The 21,707-nt window shown below is 40.5% G+C and overlaps 1 protein-coding gene across 1 annotated transcript in view; it reads right to left on the reverse strand.

Moving 5' to 3' along the window:
* The window catches only part of Sulf1 (sulfatase 1), a 177,586-nt gene that overhangs the window by 15,463 nt on the left and 140,416 nt on the right, over positions 1–21,707 (reverse strand). The window contains 10 exon segments of the mRNA XM_058573980.1: positions 384–556; positions 1,690–1,755; positions 2,070–2,164; positions 3,062–3,158; positions 4,510–4,762; positions 7,206–7,422; positions 18,332–18,461; positions 19,209–19,265; positions 19,546–19,674; positions 21,349–21,524. Coding sequence (XP_058429963.1) covers positions 384–556; positions 1,690–1,755; positions 2,070–2,164; positions 3,062–3,158; positions 4,510–4,762; positions 7,206–7,422; positions 18,332–18,461; positions 19,209–19,265; positions 19,546–19,674; positions 21,349–21,524 — 1,393 coding nt within the window.

Raw genomic sequence — 21,707 nt, forward strand, 5'->3', positions numbered from 1 at the left:
TATTTACTTATAGAGCAGTCTTATCGGGTAACTCTGCCAGGTGCTGGCTACTCTGTGAATCATCATCAGGAAGAAAACCCTGAGAGAAGCTTGATATTAAAAAAAATACCACTGGGGGATGTATGAATATGTAAAACAAATCCCACCCCTATGTGAAACTGTAGTGCACCAGGTCAAAATGTCAAAAATTTTTCTAAAGAAAAAAATCTGGGTTTTTTTGGAAAAAATAATTCAAGTATAAAATATAACGTGATGCTTTCCTCTTGAATCTCCCTGGATTCTTGGAAATGTGCTGCTGAATCCCTACACTAAGTAACTATGGTATGGGTCATACCATTTCTCTGCAGGGTGGCAGGAAGCGGCATTCAGAAGGAGCAACTTACAGTTCCAGAATGGGGCCGTCTGCCAGTGGTTGTTGTCATGGGTGAAACAGGTGAGACCAGGTAGGCTGCACTCCTCCCCCTTCCTCTGGCGTTTCTTCTCCTTCCTCTCCTTCTTCCTCCGACGGTTCTCCTTGAAAAGTTGCAGTTTGCTGTCAACTTCTTGAGCAGCCTCCCTGTTCCAATAGAAGGGATTTTTTTTTTTTAAATGATGAGAAGGTACTTTCTTGATGAAAAATAAGATCATTGTTGTGAGTCTTGCACCAACATTTAGATACATACAATAATAGATGAACTTTACTTTTTACAGAGAACTTCAAAATATAATCAGCAATAGTGAGGGCAAACTCAATAAGTGAGAACCAACTCAGAACTTATTAAACCTTAATACCATCAACACCTTTTTTCTTATTTACATGTAAGCATCAATTGAGATAAATGTCAAGTTAAATCAATGGATCCTGCTAGCCACACCCTTTGGACAAGGGGCTTAAATTTCTGGTAGCTCAGTACCAATAGAGTCAATGGTTAATTGAACCAGATGGCTTGCATTGGACAGTTTTAAAAATAGGTCTGGAAAGCTGATTAAAAAAAAATCTTTATTATCTTGCTTTTTTTTTTTTTTGTACCAGGATTGAACCCAGGGGTGCTTAACCACTGAACCACATCCCAGCCTTCCTCCTCCTCCTCCTCCTCCTCCTCTTCTTCTTCTTCTTCTTCTTCTTCTTCTTTCTTTTTCCCTAGAGACAGGGTCTCACTAAGTTGAACTTGCGAATCTCCTGCCTCAGCCTCCTGAGCCACTGGATTACAAGTGTACACCACCACCATGCCCAGCTATTTATTGCTTTTCCCATACAAGGATTAAACTTCATTGCAGTTCAAATGCTAAATCTCTTTTTATATGCAAATTCTGGATTATTTTAAAATATCCATGTATTTCTTTGCAGTTTCAGAATTCAATGCTATAACAGGCTGCTCTTTAGAACACACTGACCTAATTAAGAGGGTCTGTAACTCTTAGCCACTTTCCACAGATGGCAGTGTATGCAGAAAAACCCATTCCTGGTCTCCTACGAGTAGCAGAGTGTGCAGGCAGGGTTACAGAGGAAGCTCCGCATGGCTGTCCGTCAAAGGATTACAGAAGCCTTGCGTGGTCCCTTGGTGAGGCTTGAACTATGTGTCAAGGACCTATGTGGATCTATCTCTGCCAAAACAGCACCATTTGAAACCTCAGGATCCCTTGCTACTTTTCAAGGGACCAGTGGTCGGTTCTCAACTCCCAGCAAACACGGAAAAAGGAGTCACTTACTTGAAGGGGTGAAGATGGCTCTTCAATTTCTCTTGTCTTTTTACACCTTTTTCTTTATTGTAATAGCTGCAGGCCAGAGGGTTACAAAATGAGTCTTCATAACCTTGCATTTGATCAAAGAATTTATTTTTTTTTTAAAGCAACATAGACGGCAGGCAATTACTCTCTTGTCACTATTGTGGTTTGTTAGGACTTTAAAAAAAATCTTTTGCTTAAAATTCATGGCATACTTGACTTAAATAGGTGAGGTCATAATACTTTATGTTAATGCATTCATACGAAGCTTGGTGTTGGGAAAAGAGAAATGAGCCTCCTGCTCACCACTCTAGCTGTGTAAAAATGGGTGTAGAAAGCAGACCAAGGGATGGGCACATGCTCACCTCTGCTTACTGCAGCTACATTCCTCAGGCTTTCTTCTCTTTAGGTGTCCCCTCACTTCTCTCAAATTCTTAATTTTATCTTGCAGAACTTCAATCTGGAAAAATGTATTCAAATCATTACATTTTAACATCAGGATCTTTCTTTTTTTCTGCCCCCACCCTTTCTCTCTCTCTCTCTCTTTTTTTTTTTTTTTTTTGTACCAGGGTTTGAACTCAGGGGTGCTTAACCACTGAGCCACACCCCCCTGCCCTTTTTATTTTTTGTTTAGAGACAGGATCTCCCTAAGTTGCTGAGGCTGGCTTTGAACTTATTATCTTCCCACCCTAGCCTCTTGGGCTGCTGGGATTGCAGATGTGTGCAACCGTTCCTGGCAACCTCAGGATTTTCTTTCCAAAATACTTTTTCTTTTCATCCTGTTTACTGTGTTCCCTAGTTATAACTATTCAAGATGGCAATTAATTTAAAAACAAACAAGGCACAGAATACATCTATCTCTGTATTCCAGCTGAAGTGTAATGGATAAACATTAACAGGTGCTGCTTTTATTACTGAATCCTTTTGTTGAACAGATGGTCAAAATATCATTGAGTCAATCCACATTCTCTTCTCACACCCTGTTTTGTTTTCAGCAGGACTATCACTAAACCCACAGGAGAATTATAAATACTTTGACCAGTTTTCTATTTTTCATGGAATTATAAAAAAAGGTGATGCATACAGTGGTTATGTCCCATCCTGCCAGATTCTGGCAAACTGAATCTGTCTATATTTTATTTACTTTTCTGGTAAGGGGATGGAACTCAGGGGTCCTTGACCACTGAGCTATATCTCCAGATCTTCTTTTAAATTTTTACATTTTGAGATAGTCTCTTTACATTGCCCAGGCTAGCCTTGACCTGGCAATATTCCTGCCTCAGCCTCTAAGATTATAGGCGTGCACCACCATGCATGATCTGGACTTGGAATAACCTTACAAGGACATCATGCTGACCTCTTTATCAATGTATGCCTTATGATCCTTCCAGGCTCTGGCTGACTGATACAGTTCTCTCTCACAATGGATTGTATCATTTGGAAGAATAAAACACCTGCAAAAACCGATAACAACAACAAAAATAAAAACATGAGAAATAAGTTTATATTCTAATATTAAAAAACACAAGGGATAGATAGCAAAGAGAACTTATTATCCTCAAAACCCTTTACTAGTAGGTAGAAGCAGCGAGATTGGAGCTGATCCCTAGACAAGGGTAAATGAGAATGTGTCCCCGGCTACTGTTCCGGCAAAGGAGAGTGTCACCTCTCTGTGACTAAGATCATCCTTGAGATCACCTGGGGAGGCAGCTTGCATTATGAACCCATGAATTGTTTCCACCCTAAATCCAAGCTTTGAAAGCCTGAGCAAATGCACATAGAAAAGTAAAGGAGGTATCCACAACCATAATGCAGATGGCTTATTTGAAGAAATGCAGAATTAAAATGGGAATAATCATTCTGTTTCATTCATTTGTCTAAAAAGAGCTTGTCTTAAGTACTCTGTCAAGTTTTCTCGCCCCCCCCCACCCGCCCTAGTACTAGGGACTCCTTGTTCCTCCATTAACTTTGAAGCAAAGAAAAAGTGTTAGGGAGAGAGAGAAAGTAGGTGGGATACGGGTCAATCTCTGCTGTCAGAGAAACAAACCCTGGCCTAAATCTCTTAGCGTGTAATTCTAACAACTACAAGTGCCTGGAGACCAGTCCCAGAGATAAAAACCGTGGCAGAACTCACAGTACCCCATGTTCCCAAAGTGATGACATTAGAAAAAAAACAAATGTCTTGCTAATAATGTCAGAAAGAAAACATTTCTTTATCAAGAGAGTAAGTTGATCTGGGGAGGAACCAAAGGCCACGTGAGTCCTTGAAAGCCACAGGGGAGTCATTTCGCTTGCCTGTCTGCTAGACTTCGAGGATTTCTCTGCTTTTATGATCTGAGTCAGGTCAGGCGTTTTCTGCAACTTATACCCATCCCCAAACGACACCAGTTTTCTAGAGCTTCTTTGTGATCCCTGTGTTTTGTTTCTGAGGCTGTGACTTTACAATGCTCTAAGGGACAGTGACCATGTATGTGGAAGAGCCTGTACCAGCTCCTATAACCATTTCCATCTGCTTCTTGCTGCCTACTAAAGGGTAAGTGCTTAGGGGCAGGAACCCCAGGCCTGCTAAGTCAAGATGTGCAGAATCACCCTGGCTGGATTCCCAGTTGATTAGGGTTAATGAGAAATTGAACACAAAGCACACCCCTTGTGGCTTCCTTAACCCCCCAGGTGTCCTGGAGGCCAGGCCTTGGCCTGCCTCTCCAAAGCCAAGTTGATACTACCTTTTACAAAGTGCGAGCGGTGATGATCTGGGGCAGGGGGCCACTTTGATCTGAAACCTAGAGAACACCAAAACCTTCTTACTTGTGTGTCACATGGACGGTGGTTGGTAGGCCCACGGCATTGCTGCTGTCTGCCAGCAGTTCATCCCCGTTGCCACCGCCGGCAGCCTGGCGACCTCCCAACCCCCTGTGGCCTTCATCGTGACGCTTGGCAACGCTCCTTGGCTGCAACACTTGCAATTCTTCCTCTTCCAGATTTATGTCATATATTTCTCCTTCAAATTCAACAGACAAGGAGCGTGTCTGCCGGGTATGGACAAATCGGGGCTTGTACTCTGCAAATGAGGGAAGTGAGGTTAATATGGATGATCTGATGCAGTTTAGGAAGGAAGAAAATGATCACCGGCACTGTGAGGGCCTTGGAGAGGGACAAGGAGTTCAGGCTGCTCTGCTCTGGGGCATCGCGGGGCTCTGGCAATGCCACCTCATGGTCATCTCATGGGAGTCTCAACTGAGGGGACGAACCTAGGTGATCTCCAAGGTTCTTTCCACTGATGGCAGGTTGTGCACTTTTACACTTAGTTCTCAACATGAACCACTAAGACGTTTGGATAAAACTATATTTCCAATTACGGTATTCATAATCCTTAGCTGGGTGTGGTGGCGCACACCTGTAATCTGAGACTCAGGAGGCTGAGGCAGAGGATTGGAAGTTCAGGGCTGACTCAGCAACTTAGAGAGACCCTGACTCAACATAAAAAATAAAAAGGAATAGTGCTGTAGCTAGTGGTAAAGTCCCCCTGGGTTCAATCCCCAGTTACCCTCACCCCAAATATGTACTGAGCTTTTGCTATGTTTTGTAGACCTTTTATTTATCTTGAATCTATAATCCTTATTAAGATTGTCAAAACAAGCTCGTGGAGTTGGTGTTACCATCCTTATTTTATGAATGAGAGAACCGAAGCTTTGACCATCACATAGATTCTGCAAGGCAGTGGGAGTTAGGACTAGAACCTCTCAGGCTATGGTTTTACTATTACTTCGGGCTGCTTTTTTAAAAAAGCTGAATGTTCTAGATATCTTGTATTTGCACAAATAGGGAAAGATATGTTTAAAAAATAATTAAATTTTGCTTGTGTCAGCCAAGTGACTTTCCATATCTAGCAAATGGAGGGTAAGGCAAGGCAGAGGCCAGCATGTTTTCTGGTGACCATGGAATGTTACTAATTGCTCATTGGGTCCTACCCAGCTAAGAACTTTAATGTGCAAACATTGTCCCCTGTTTACCAGATGCACTTAGACTCTGTGGGTACACTCCTCTGGCCTTATCTCTCCAACCTGTTGCTAAAATAAAAAGAAGGGGGCAGATCGGACGAGGAATCAGAATCTCTATGCTCTAAGACAGCTCTTGTAGGACTTTGCCCTGTTCAGTTGAGTGGTGGGCCTTCATGATAGTGGGCATGCCCACAAGTTCTGCTATTGTAGAAAAAAGAAAAAAACTCACTTCTGCTCTCAAACACACGATATTCCATGCAATTGAAACAGCTTGTGCCTGACGTGGAAAAATATGTGTGATCTCTAACTTTCTAAAGAGAAGGAATGACTCTGCTTCTAAGATAAACTTTTGTGATTCAGTTTTGTTCCCCAAGGAGAGTGTCAGGAGACCTTGTCCCTTGTTGGTTTTTAATTTCTTTCTTTTTTTTTTTTTTTTTTTGGTGCTGGGGATTGGAAGAGGGCTTTCTATCCATCAGGCAAACCACTAAGCTACACCTCCAATTCTGATTTTGAATTTGATAGCATTATGCGAATGATTTGAGACTGGAATATTCCCTCAGGAAGAAGAAAAATCTTCTTAGCTTTTTGGGTTATGTATTCTTTTAAGAATTTGTTGAAAGTTAATCGACTTTGAGAAAAATATGCACATATATAAAGAATACACCCATGATTTTGGATGAATGATCTAGGGTTCATAACCCTAAAACCTCTAGTCCAAGATAAAAACATCATTTTAAGGGCATATATTTTTCTTATGAGTGACTGGATTTCCAGATCTTGGCCACAGAATTCATGTTTCTTATTTCCAAAGGAGTATAGAAAACACCACAGAAGTGAGCCACTTTTCATATTATTCCACTAGATGGCGCCAGACTCTCATTCTTCTACTGAAAGTGTGGGCCGGCTGGTTTTCATATTTATAATAATGATAGGTATCTCAAAGTGGCCTGATAATTTTTATAAATAGAATTCTAGGTCATACATTTCACACCAAATTCAACTAGTTTGACCCTGTCAGTTAACAATATCCAATAAGTTGACAAAATCTAAAAAAAATATATATTTTGTCCCATAACAGATTGAAATATATGCCCTAAAAAAAAAGGTGTTTATGCTTTTCCTCTGAAATGCATATGCATTGATGCCTTGGATTATTGTTTAAAGCAACTTAAGGCAGACAAATCAGGACATTAGCATGGAATTAAAATAAAATGGACCTAACTAAACCTTATACTTTACCCTTTGGAATAACCATTTTATAGTTTTTATTTGTACGTAAGTCTTGCTTTTGGTGTTTTTACTAAACCTATTTTCATTCTATGCTTACGTGGGAATATTTAGAGAGTGAAATTTCAATTTAATATTAGCTTTCTTATTTGAAACAGAACAATGATTTTCTTTTGGTCTGAGAACTGTGCATTGATAATACCTGAAATGTGGAAAGGGGAACTTTTATCTAAGGCCGTGGTCCGCCATTGCGGTGGTCACAAACGTTTGTCTTACTTGGAGTCCCCTGGTTTCTCAGGAACTGCCTCTGACTCTTCCTCTGGCTTCTGCTGGCGCGGTAACCAGATTCCCTGCAACTGCACTCTTTGTCCTTATCATGGAAGCCTCGAGAGTAGAGGTTCCGCGTGCTCTGCCGGACGGTGAGCAGGTCACTGGGCCCTTTACACTTGTGAATTCGAAGCTTCCCAGATGTGTCCTCAATGCACTGCCATTTCTGCAAAAGCCAACGGGAGAGGAGTTGAGGATTCAGATCCAGGTGTTATTTATTAAGGACTGCAGCCTTAGGAGTGCGCCCACCCACCCTTTTAAAGAAGCACTGTCAATGCTGTGAGAATGAACGAAGAACGCCAAATTTAAAGTGACCCTGCAATAACTCCGTTCTAAGCTACACTTCTTTCATTATAGGCAAATACAGATGACGACGAAATCAATGCAAATCAGAACTACCCCAATGACACGAGAGCCAAAAACTGATATATGAATCCTCAGCATGCAGACTAAACAGTCTTGGAAGAAACACGTGAAAGCCCTTCCTTCACCAAGACCCAGGCACAGCTGTCAGGGCTGTTTTTCGCCAGACCCCTCTTGCTCTGGAAAAACAAACCTGGCTGCTTTGTTCTCTGGCCCTGAATTTCTAACACCAGACAGGGAAAGGTGGCACATGAGGAAGACAGAAATGGGTTTAATCAGAGAACATCCCAGGTGCTGGCAAACTGGCCAGGTTGCCTTTCATCTTATCTTACTACAAATCCTGCACACCCTGTGAGACGCTGCTAGGAGAAGTGGGTACACATGGGAACTTGCCCTTGGTTTCTACTTGGAGCTACTTATCAAGCCTGCTGCAGATGCTATAGGTTCATTTCTAAATAAGTATGACACTGCTTCAGGGCTCAGTGTCCCCAACACTTCCTGAGTAACTGGTTGAAAAAATAGCCCTTCACCCTCGGAGTGGGGGAGGTCATTTCATGGGATTCTCTACATTTAAAGACTTAAACTGGGCCTGGTGGGCACGCCTGTAATCCCAGTGGTTTAGGAGGCTGAGGCAGAAGGATCACAAGTTCAAATCCAGCCTCAACAACTTGGGGAGGCCCTATACAACTCACCAAGACCTGTCCCCAAATAAAATATAAAAACAGATGTGGCTTAGTGGTTAAGCACCTCTGAGTTCAATCCCGGTGGCGGGGGAAAGGACTTAATAACTTCTTTCTACTTGTACCCCCACCTCTTCTCCTCCCTCATGTATTAACTTGGGAGTCAGGAAGAATACAACCTCAACTAGAAGATGACCAAAGTTGGTGAAAGTACTGACAAATGGAGCATTATCAAACTTTTTATCTTTTTCCCCCTTTCTATTTATGAATATCACCTATGTGCCTCTATGTATTGATAACTTGAAATGCACATATTTCTAAATTGTGGCCAACACAATAATATCTGCAAAATTATGTGTTGTGCCACTTATATCTTTCCAAACCTGTTAAAATAATAAATATTTTTTAAAAGATTTCTTTCATGCACCATTTAAAATGATCTCCTATCTATCCCCTCATTGTGTCCATATCACATTGGGAGTAATATCTTAGTTGCAAAAAATATACTAATGCCAAGTTGAGATTGGCCAAGGGTCCCAGAAGGCTTTGGAAGCAGGTGAATGAAACCTGTACACAGAAGTATCATGATGAACTAGAGATCTAGAGTCACTCTTCATTTTCTGTTAAGGGAATTTGCATTGAAGAAATGCAACTCCGGGCTGCTTTGATACTTCTACTGGACACTTCCCAGACACCAGATAGATATAGCTCATTCTATGATTTTGTTTTAGCCCTTTATACTCTTGCTGTTATTTAATTTGTTTGTTTCAAACCATTTTAAAGTATACTTTTATTTGTGGGTTGGCTAGAATGTATTTTTTTTTTAATTTATTTGTTTTACTACCATGGATTAAACCCAGGGGTGCAGACCTTTTTATTTTTTATTTTCAGACAGGGTCTTGCTAAGTTACCTAGGGCCTCACTAAGTTGCTGAGGCTGGCTTTGAACTTGAAATCCTCTTGCCTCAGCGTCCCTAGTATCTGGGATTACAGGCATGCATCACCACATCCAGCCTTGGCTAGAATGTCTTGAATGTTTAGCATCTTCTGTGAGAGAATCAAGGCAACCTATTAATCAACTCATGAAAAGGAAACAAACAAGAATAGTCTAAGGATTTAGAGAAGACTTAACTAAAAATAATGTGAAGTTAACTTGATCAGGCCCAAGGGAGGTAGGTCACATGTGGAGTTCTCAAACTTGGCTGGACCTTGGAATTTTCAGAAGCTCTCCAGGTGATTATTATGTGCAGTTGGGGTTAAGAGCCCCTGCTATACATTAGCAATTGGGTCCTCTTTGCATCTGGAGTCCATTGGGAAGGAAGGAGGGATATATTTCAGAACAGCTCAGATGCATGAGTCTTTGAGGAGGATGTAGGTATCTACGGGTGCGGCTCCTGCAAAGAAAGGTGTGTCTAGAAATGTACTGATGTAATAGGGTCAGAAAATGACTCCAGTTGGATTATTAAATACAACCAGCGCATCAATCCTTCAGGACAAGTGCTCTACTTAAGAATAACCAGTTTTCCCCTTTCTCTCTCCACGGTTATTGACAGGTGACTTACACTTGGTGGAAAACTACATGTGACCTGTTGCCAGGTTCTGCTGGAGACCCTGGATTTCCAGGCCTGGGAGAGTGACCCTCACAGTTATGTCCAATTAGCTCCAGAAGATGCTGTGAAATTCTCAAAAAGTTTTCAGAAACTGAGAGACAACTACACTAAAAAATAGCTATATTAGTGTATTTGGAATCTAACTTACATTTTCCCATTAGCCAAATTCCTGGTTGATTTCCTGTGAGGATAGAGATCAAGGGAAAGAGAGTTTTCTTTTTTTTTTTTTTCTTTTTTTTTTTTTCTGAAGAGGAATTTAACCACACTAGTTGTCTGGCAGTGTCTCTGGTGTGGATGAGGTATCACACAAAACCAAGTACACATATATGTGTGTATTTGTGCACACATGCACACACATGTACATCCATATACACTCTAGGTATATACATATTTTTACACACCTACCTGGGGTAAAGCAAGAGTCACTGACAAGTGTCAATTACTTTCTCTACCATGGACCCTCTGAAAGAGTTACAGACCCTATTAGATGAAGTAATTAGCTAGAGGCTTTGAAAATCTTCTTAGTGGCAAGCATACTAGGAATTTCAATGAAATATAATTACCACACATTTACCACAGTCATTTTAGTGTTCCATATCATGACACTTTTTATGACCGTGCAATAAAACCTTGAAATAGCTGCCACTAAAAATGGTGATTTTGCTGGGAGAGTTTATAGATGGAGGCAGAGAAAGGAAATTTTTGTAAAGAATTACTTCAAAACCAATGCTGCAAGCCATTTAAACAGTCAAAACAAGGAGAAGAGAAGATTTTGCCTTCAGATGAAAATCTGAGCCCAGGGGAGGCACCTGTTAATGGAACACGCAATCAGCCCCAGAAATGAGCTCTGCTCAACAAGGGCCTTTGCAGAAATTTAGCTGTCACACGGACTTGCTTTTTATCTACTCTCTTGAAGTTTATCAGTAAATCAGTTAATTGCCAGATCTGATTGTCTCTATTTTTACCCTCACTCTGCACATTCCTTTTCTGCTTCCTGGGAGTACATCATTTCAGTTCTTCTCCTACCTCTCTAATTTATCAGTTTGTTCCAGTAATTTAGTACACACCAATTCCACAAATATTATGCACATCTAGTGTGGGCATGGTGCTGAATAAAATAATTTAATTGATTTCTTCAGTTGTTATTTTATCTGAGTCTTTCCAACTTCACTGGAACCCAGAATAAAGAGCAAGGAACATGTCTCCTTAATTCTGAATGATTCCTGGAAGTCAGATCAAAACGGAATTCTTCTGTTAGGTAATTTTGTATTAGTGTTTTTGATTCATTGTATCTGCCTATATATAAATCAGGAGGAATGGTTATTTTGGTACAAGGGTACATGCATAGAGAGTTTGATGAGAAATATATCAAAATAGATCAAACACCTTTCAAACAGTTTTGTTCATCATCATATTTATCATCAGAACCATCAAACTCTTACTTGATGCCAGGGTCTGGTCTGGAGCACTTTATATGAGTTTATTCATTCTACTTACACAACTACCTTAAGTCATTTATTGGGACAGTGAATGTCACCTGTATCCTGTCTTGGTCTTGGGAAGGGTATTTAATACCCATTTGGAGTGGCTTGAAGAAAAATTCTACACTTTCAAACTAGAAAGCCTGGATTTAAATAGAGCCCCCTCTATCACACAGCTCTGTGGCCCTCTGCAAGGCAGCTGTGAGAAGCCTGGGCAGAGCCCTGAGCATCACAGACTATCCACAGGAGGAAGCCAGCACATGGCAGGTGCTCTGGAACACAGCTGCTATTACTGTGATCCATTCCCTCACACTACTGTATTTATTACTCAAACAATTACAGCTAATGTAAACTTGATGAGAGGGAGCCATTTTTCAATAGAGATAAGTACTGGGTTGGGCATCTGAAGACCTCAAGTTGAACTGTCTTTTGCTGCTAACTCATGGCTTTGAGCACACTGCAGACTCTTTCTGTTCTTCCAGATTCCACACCTGGCAAAACAATACTTGCTTCTCCTGGCCTGGAGGGTAAGTCATGAGATGCAATTGTTAAGTGCTTTGGAGTTCTGAGGAGAAGATTCACTCCAGGAAACTGGACCAGACCTTTAGAAATGTTTACCTAATTCCTGAACAGATCAGTATTTCCTGATGGTAAACTGTACCTTGTAACTATTTAGAGGGGGAGGTTGTAGCTTTTATTTTATTTTATTTGAGAGGGGTCTTGCTATAATTCTTAGGCTGATACCAAACTCTTGGGCTCATACAAAACTTTCACCTTAGTCTCCCAAAAGCTGGGACTATAGGTGCATCCCTCTATGGCCAAAAAAGGCTGTGACTTTGTCACATACACACATGAACTAACATTTGTCACTCTTCTAGGGTCTATTTTCCCGAGTTTTAGCCTCAAATGGCCACAATATCTGTCATATAGAACAGTTTTCCAGGCACGGTGCTCAGCAGAATGTTAGATGATGGTACATCTCTGTTTACTTCTTCTACCTGAAGTAACAACTAGGCAATCATTGCAGTTTCTACACTTTGAATTTCATAGATTCCAGGTTGGTTAAGGATTTTTTAATATTCATATTTGGATCCACTTATGCCTGTTTTCATGAATAAGAAACAAAAAATTTGACTATAGCTTTTTCAAATGTAAACTGCAATGAACAAATAAATAAATAAGAGACAAAAAATGTAAACTGCAATGGAAGCTTAATGTGATGCACACACATGCACATATACACATACTGGTTCTCTGTTATTAGGTATCTTATTATATGGATTTGGGCATAATGCAGGTCAAATCACGGTAATCTGAAATGTAATAATGATACAGTAATTTTGACAATCTGATTTTGACAATTTGATTATCATCCTATAGACCAGTATCAACATCATGAAAAATAGTTCCCTGAATATGGACATGAATTTAAACTATTCTTACAGCAATGCTCTGTGGTAGGTATTATTATGTCCATTTTACAGCTGAACAAAGTGAGGCAGATGAAGTTAAGTAACTCACCATGGTCACATACTAAGAAAGTGGTGGACCCAGGGTGTAATCCCAAGGCCCCTTGAATGGTGCCTTCAAAAGCAGAATGATTTGGGGGAGGGGGTGGGTCTTCAGATGGGAGTCAGTGAGGGGAGAGCATTTTGGGAAGGCAGAAGTAGCAATTCACATGCAGATCAGAAACTGGGATGAGCACCTGACCAGAGCAGGCTGTTGGGAAGTGGTGGAAAAGAAGACAGGGTGTAAAGAGTTTGGGGCCACACGGTGTAGTTTTTGTGTCAAGTGCCTGTACTTACATTTGTTTCTGACTTGTCCGGAACCAAATGCACAAAAGCAAAAGATATAAGGAGATGCACAACTTTTCAGAGGTGTGCTTTAGTGGAGGTTGAGGCTAGAAGGCTGAGTGGTCTGCACAGCCTGAGTACAGGTGGGAATTCAGTCGGAGGATGGCAGCAGGAGCTCAGTCCTTTGGGGTGTGCCCCCAGAATCCAGGGGTGTAGGGGATGCCTGGAGCCATGCTGTGCTTTTTAACCAGGGTTCAGGGAGTTTTTGGAAACAGGCTGTCAATTTCTGGTAAATTAACAATTCTAGCCAGATCTTACTAGTAAATATATATTACTAGTAATATATATTTACTTACTAATAAATATAAATAAATATTTTAATTCATGCTCTGCAGGGGGTCATAAAGGGCCAGAGGCATATGGAGTGTGTGTGTAATATATATTTATATATTTTTTTTTCATTCATTCCGAGGAACATAGATCCTGGAGCTAAACTGGTTTCTACTCAACAAACGACATCCTAGTTTCCTTTACAATTCTACCAGCTTGCTTGATATCATCTCTGATTTGTCATCGACATAATAGTAGAAAGGCAAACTAAACTGTCAAGATGCTGGAATTTAACAACTCAACAAAGGACATTTGCTCTATGAAAGACAAATCAAGGTTCTCTTTTTCCCATGAAATGGCAGAGAATACATTAAAAAAAAGTCCTTCCCAATTGAATGCCCAGGGAATTTCTCTTTTATGCAACTCTTATTTAAGGAGATGATGTCTATACCTAGAGGAAGAAAAAAGAAAAAAAATACCACCCAATAATACTCATTTGGCATTTATGGTTCTTAACCTGGGCTGTTCAGAGAAATAATCCCCAAGGACTTGAAATAGAGGGACTTGAAATAGAGCTGATACCTGCATCCCTACTCGCAAGGTTCTGACATAATCTACCTGAGGTGGACTTGAACATCAGCATTTTTTTTTTTTTTTTTGGCACCAGGGATTGAACCCAGGGGCATTTAACCATTGGGTCACATCCCTACCCCTTTTTAATATTTTATTTTGAGACAGGGTTTCCCTAAATTAATTACAGCCTTGCTAAATCACTGAGGTGGGCTTTGAACTTGTGATTGACTCTCTTGCTTCAGCCTCCCAAGTGCTGGGATTACAGGAGTGATCCATTGCATCATTTCTAAAGATTCTGCTGTGCAGTCAGAGCTGAGAAACACACCCTAGGTGCTGTGAGTAGCTGTTACCATTAATAGCAAATGCCATTTGCAGTTTTGAAGGGAAAAAATCTACCATCTTAACCTGTCAAAGAGATTGTATGTCACAGGTTAGAAACTATTCAATTTGAGGTGAAAAGATGCAGGTTAGCTTAAGTTTTCTGGACCAAAACTTCCTTATCAGGAAAATGATAACATTCAACTGGAAGATTGCTAAGACTCCTTCTAACTTTGACATTCTCTGATTCTAGGCCTGGGGTTTTTAACATTGTTTAAAAAAAAAAATACAGATGCCTTGGTCTTGCATTAAGACATTTAAAATCTGATTGGTTTGGGATGAGGTGGTGCATTACTGGTTTTCAAAAGCTCACTCAGGTGATTCCCATGTGTAGCCAGAATTGAGCATCATGGATCCATTCTCTGGTAAACAGAAGTCTTTTAAGACAAAAGTTGAGAATTGCACATGAACATGTACACGTGTGTGTACAGAAATGTGCTTGGGGGGTGGTGTAATGCCTAGCTGAGAGAATGGTGGGAATTCACACTTTGTCTTGGATTAATTCAGAAACATGGAAGTAGTGTAAATACATATGTCCATGTTGTCTTAATTAGTCTCTGCTGGTTGCTCTGTGCACATTGTCAAGGACTGATGCCAAGCGCTTGGGGTTCCGGCCCATTTTAATTCCCTGCTGGTTTCATAGAAATGAAAACAACAGGTAGGTCGGCCTGGAACAATAGCAATACCCGGCCTTCACACAGTGGAGAAAACAGATCTCAGTCTCACCTAGTCCTTTACATGTATGGTATTACTTAATCCTCATAAGAGCGAGGTTAATTTTCTCTATTTTAGAGATAGAAGACCTGCAACTCAGGAGAAATTGAAAGACTTGTTCAAGAAGATACTGTTAGAAAGTGGAGGTAACTGTTTTCCAACCCAAACCTTTTAACCTCCTATTCTTTCTTCCTTTATTTATTTACTCTGCTTTATACACACACACACACCCTCTTGGCTCTGGTTAGGTGACCAGGCACAGGGGTGTAATGGGAGGGAGCCATACGCTCTCCCTGGGGATTAGGAGTAAAGGGGGCTAATGGTGCTGATTTTTTCTGCTACACCCCATAGAGGGTCAAACCTAAAACTGTGCTGCCTTAGCGTGTAGGCAATTACCTGGATAAGAGGAAGAAAGCAGGGCACAGGCCAGGTGTGACCCCCCCACATCAAGACAGTGGATTCCAAGCAAAGTGGCTTAGCCTTAGTTGTCACCTTGATCCTGGACAACAGAATCTCATTGTTCTGGACTCTGTTTTGTTATTTCCTTTTAAGTCACTGACATGGTCACCAAAAAGATCATTTCGGAAAGTAGTCAGAGCAAAGGGCCAGGAGATAAAATTCTATAGAACTCAATAAATTATGCGGTTCGATCCATAGATTTGGTAACTGCTTTGAAGAGGCTCAATATTTTCAAGGCTCTCAGATTCCTTTTTTAAATTGTTTTATTTCTATTAGTAGACAGATACAATACCTTTATTTTATTTATTTATTTTTGTGTGGTGCTGAGGATCGAACCCAGTGCTTCACATGTGCTAGACAAGCATTGTACCACTGAGCCACAACCCCAGTCCAGTTCTCAGATTCCTGAGCTGTGATTTAGGCACCACCAGGAGGCCAGAAATGTGCTTCAGAGTCACCTGAATACTTCTTAAAGCACCACTGGGGACTCAGATTCAGTGGTGTGGGGTGCCAGGGAACTTGCATTTCTGAGATGCTCCCAGGGGGTGCTGATCTCACTGGCCTGGGGACAGACACTAGCAACTACAAGATTAGAACAACTATTCACTGAAGATTGAGGCAACCTAATAATCTTGCTAGGTCTTTATTTCTGCCCAAATTGAAAAATCCTGTAGAAAGGAATTACCTTCAGGGCAAAGCTTAATTCTTCATTCCACTAATTCAGGTACTTTTAAAGAAAGAGATGCTTGTAAACGTTCCTCCTATTCATGTGATGGAATCTATGTTCAGACTAATTCACATAGAAATAAAACAGCATAGGAAATTTCCAGGGAGCCAGATATCAAAGAATTTCATGGGAGCAAAACAAGTTGAGACAAATATGAAAAAGTAAAATTAAAATTTTAATACAGTTAGCATTTAGCACATGAGTGCTGAGCTTATGCTCAAGTACCATCATCCAGTTAACGCTACATTTGTCCTTTTAGGACATATATTAAAATTTCAGTACAAGCCATATGGAGAGATTTGCAAAATTGTATCCTGAAAGGTAGGGAGGCAGTGTACCTTATTCCCAAATGGCTATCGTACTCCCATTTAGAGGACTCAAAGAGGAATAAGATCACCAATTTGCATGAGATATATTTAACACTGAACATTTTCAACTCCTGAATAAAAGTAAAATAGTCTATTGAGGTTGGCTCATAAGAATCATAGAGCTACAAAACAATTCTGAAGCTTTATTCATAATAATACTTAGAGCTGCCATGAGAAAGATTTGAAGACTTCAAATTAGAATATAATGAATAGGTCTAAGCTCCTCCACTAAACACTTGAAATAAAGACTTCCTAGAAGAACTTGAAGGCCTGATTTTATTCCTTCCTTCAACAGATCTCCCCCACACACACACACCTTCTTATATTTCAAAGGGATCCTGTGTACAAAAAAAGCATAAGGAAATACAGAGGTAGGATCAAGTTGTTTATTTTGATCATCTACCTAATATGCTGGCTACCATATAATAATACCATAATGAATGAGGGCATTTTGATAATAGTCGGGCTGCCCATTCTGCTATCTTGAACTGGCATCGGCGAATTTTGTGAATACCTAGCGGTCAGAGAAACTTTAAAATCTCATCTAGGATTTGAACTTCTCTTTATCTATTTAATGTAGCTTACCTTGGAGGGCAGCAAGTGGCTTGAGTTTTTGAATCAGTAACTCCTCTTTGGATCTCAGCTTTGCCACTTACCATCTGCCCATTTGTGAGATGGGGATGAAATGACCTAACCTCACTCAAAGAGATCAGGATTAAATTGAGTGAATACAGATATAAAATCTGGTGTATTGTGCTTTTCATAAGATAAACAAAAATTTTAAAAATAAAATAAAAAATAAAAAAGTTATTTTCCCTTTCCTCTGATTTTATTCTAAGTTGCTCTGATTTTAGCAGAAATTCACTCTGTCAACATGACACAGTATTTTCTTTTAGCTTGTATAGTTTTCCTTTTAGTTAGCACAGATTTCAATCAAGAGTTTTTAAAATTGCTAAGGTTTGTATATCTTCACTTTCTTTAGAAGTGGTATTAATTCATTGTGTAATATTTCTTTTTTTCTTATAATAGGTACTAACTTCACTAATATTTCTGTTAATGAAGATTTATCACAATGAAATATTTGATGTCAAAAAGTTTGTGAGTAAAGGTGGAAACAATGCACATACAGAAATGTGGTTTTGTTTTTCCTTTCTTGACCTTGGTCATAAATTCTATCCTCTGCTCTGTGTTCATGACATCTAACATTAATTCAGGGAGGGAACACCCCATCATGTCTCTTAGGGTGCTACACTGTCAGAGTCTCAGCATCTACCCATGTCTTGACCTTGTGATCACTGTTTGATGACTCGTTAACAGGAACCCCAGGAACTTTTTTCTTGGTGGAAGCATTGTCTTTAGGCATAGAAATCTCTGAGAGCACCATATTTTTTAACTGGAGGGAGCTCAAGTAGTGATGAGGAGGGCCAGTGTGAACCAGTAACACATGCCTGTCAGTGGAGAGGTGTGACAATGAACTTGCCCTCATGACCATAAGGAAATTTACATTTACACAAATGTACATTATTTGTAAGTTGAAAATCTTTTGAGTCAGTAATGGAGAGGAGCATAAATGATGATGAAGAAGAATGGTGTCACTCACCTGCCCAGGCTGCTCACAGGCTGTCTGGTACCTGGCCTGTTGGCACAGTTCCTTGACTCGCTCATATTTAGGCAAGTGATTTGATTGTTGGATATTTTTGCCAGATTCTTCCTTCTTTCGTAGAAATTTGCTTTGACAGAAAGGGAAAAGTGAGAAGTGATCAGCATTACCTTCCTGAGTCCTGCCCATTCTTTTATTTTATTTGTTTCCCCCTGTTGCATGACTCTACATGCTTCAAATAGCAAGATGTAAATGTTAAAGCTCTGTCTATAGGATTTCAACATTTTCTGAGCCCTTGCCTTAATTTCGACACATTGGGCATTCTCAAGTTCTTCTTGCTAATAAATAATGACATAAATGCTTTTCTCTCTCCCAATTTATGTACAAAGAAAAACAAGGCAATAAGCATAACCAATCAAAAGGGGAACCCAAAGTGACTATGGAAATAATTATAATGGCTTAAATTTATATGTTTAAAGTGATGACAGGAATATAAGGAAAAGAAATAGAAGGTAGGGGACCAGACATGCTTTGGAGGCTATTAGAGAAGGACTTGGGAAGGCTGGTTGAGAAAGTTGATTGGTCTGGTTAGAAACCAAGGCTGAGAAATGCAACAGTAAATCAGTACTGATGCAAAGGCTTTGGCCCCATCTCACGATAATTTATTCTTTACAATTGTGATGCAGGAATAATTACTCCCCTGGCCAGGAGAGAATAAGCAGCAAAACCATTCAATCTTGCAACTAGGCTTGCAAAATCCACATGTAAACCAAAATAGGAGGGAGAAAAAAAAATAAAAGGAAGAAAGAAAATATCCATCAGGGAGAGCTGCCCACTAGGACTGGTTCCCAGAAGCACCCCAGGAACCAATAATTACCCTCTTTCCACTAGGAATGTATCTCGCCAAATTTTGGCCTTCTTGTTTGTTCGAAACCTGAAAGCAAAATAATAATATTTACTGCTGGCATCTGGATGTTTTTCCAAATGGATCTGTGCTAACAGTTTATTTAAAGAAACACCCCTCACTTCCTGTAGACCATGACTGCATCTCCATCCATGTGCTATTCACATACAGCAGAGAAAGGCCCAGCTCGGGGCCATCTGCATGGGTAAAGCGTATTTTATCTTGGCTTTTCTCAGCTGTTGCCTGCCTCTGAGAGCCAGCCAGAGTCCCGGGTGCTTGGGGATGGCTGAGAGAAGGAATTCTGACGCACCTGTTTCCTGGCTTTTCTGGGTCTAGAAGTTTGAGGACAGATTTGCCGTCCACATCAGGAGGCGTGTCGAGCCCAGCAATATCCAGGATGGTAGGGGCCAGGTCGATGTTGAGGACAATCTGTGGGACTCTGCAAAGACACAGATGGTTAGGCTCAGCCCCAAAGCCAGTGGAGGGTGGCATCTAAGGCTGCTCTTTCCACAGCAGTGACTCACTGGTCTTCAACTCTTCTAGCCCCTCACCTTTGGTTTCCCAGGGATAAGTGGTGGGATCTCTCCAGGGAGAGTAAGCAGCAATGGCACACAACAAGATTAATGGACTCTTGGTGGGGAGGAGGCTGGGCTGGAGAGAGTGCCCATACCCTTGGGCTCCAGCCACACTGCCAGACAAGATGTGGCCTGATTTTATCTTTTTGTGGGTTGTATACTTTCTTCTAAAACCTGACAGGTCCAGAACTCCTCTGTTGAACCAGGGCTTTAAAAATCCACATTCTCAGAAAGAACATACGACTTTCGGAGTTGAATCTAACCAAGGCTACCAAGGCTTTCCAACATACAGCTTTCTAACTATAGATGTGACAATTCCCAGGGTGTTGCTAATGATCATGAGAGACATAATAACATTCTTCAGAGAAATCCTTCTTACTCCCATCACCCTCTCCTCAGTGTGCACTGTGACGCACACAGGAGACACTTGGGTGAGATTTAGAAAATCTGGTTTATGTATCCTGTCGCCACCTCCAGCAGAACCAGGGACAGGATGTACATGCCTGTCTAGCTTATCCAATGGTATATCAGGGTCCAGGCTAGATGACAGGCATTTTGAAATATATTTCCATGCTTTTCTTTTAACCCTCATGTAATTCTTTTATGCACAAGATCTCATGTTATACAAAACATGGTATAAGACATGTGGAACCCATTTTATCATGGGAAAATAGAGATGAAAAGGGATGCAGTGACCAGCGAGTGGTGACAAGGTGACAGAAATAGAACACTAGCCACTTAAATCTTTCCTTTAAAAAGTAAATCTTGCTTTATAACATTTAATTTTTAAAAAATTCAGTAATTAAAAAAAAATTTAGATGATGATGATGATGATGATGATGATGATTCTTGGTACTAGGGAATGAATCCAAGGGTACTTAACCAGTAAGCCACATCCCCAGCCCATTTTTATATTTTATTTAGATACAGAGTCTCACTGAGTTGCTTAGGTCCTCGATAAGTTGCTGAGGCTGGCTTTGAACTTGTGATCCTTCTGCCTCAACCTCCCCAGCTGCAGGGATTATAGGCGTGTGCCACCACACCTGGCAGAGATTTTGTTTTTTTGGTACTGAGGATTGAACTCAGTGCCTTGCACATGCTAGGCAGCATGCCAACACTGAACCACATCCCCCGCCCTCTTCTAATTAAAAAAAAAAAAATTAAAAACTGAGAGAATGGTATTGGTTGTTTAAAAAAAAAAAAGCAGTGTATCTCTCTCTGATTCAGAGAAGGTAAAGATGACATCTGTTTCCCCAAATCATATTCTGTCCGTGTACACAGGCCAAAAAGATATGGATTCTGATCAATTTGAGAGAATTAATCATCGATAGTTATTTTTCTTTTCTGTTTAAACAGTACATGTTAGTTAATTTAACACATGGCAGTGGGTAAAGGTTTTCATCTTCTAAATTACCAACCTACATATAACCTTTTTTTGTTTTGAATGAAAGGAAACCAGACACTGAGATTAGTAATTGGATTATCTCAGATGTGCATGAGCTGAGGCAGCCGGACATTGCAGACAGAGAAATACATACGTTGATCCCGGTTCTATGCTTGGACCACGAATAAAGAAAGGCACGCGGATATCGAAGTCATATGGCATGGATTTCCCCTTGACTAGTCCAAACTGCCCAATATGGTAGCCATGGTCAGCGGTGTAAATGACATAAGTGTTATCCAGCTCCCCCGTCTCCACGAGCATGTCATACAGCTGCAACACAGCACAGGATGTGTCAGAACCCATCGTTGAGTCACAAGATGACATGATATGGTGTTGCCACAATTTACTCTGAATCTTTTTCATATATATATTTTTTTCCTTTGGTACCAGGGATTGAATTCAAGGGCACTCAACCACTGTGCCGCATCCCCAGACCTATTTTGTATTTTATTT

This window comes from Marmota monax, unplaced genomic scaffold (assembly GCF_021218885.2).
Source record: "Marmota monax isolate L192 unplaced genomic scaffold, Marmota_monax_Labrador192_F-V1.1 WCK01_AAM20220418_F8-fsc00044, whole genome shotgun sequence".
Lineage (NCBI taxonomy): Eukaryota > Metazoa > Chordata > Mammalia > Rodentia > Sciuridae > Marmota > Marmota monax.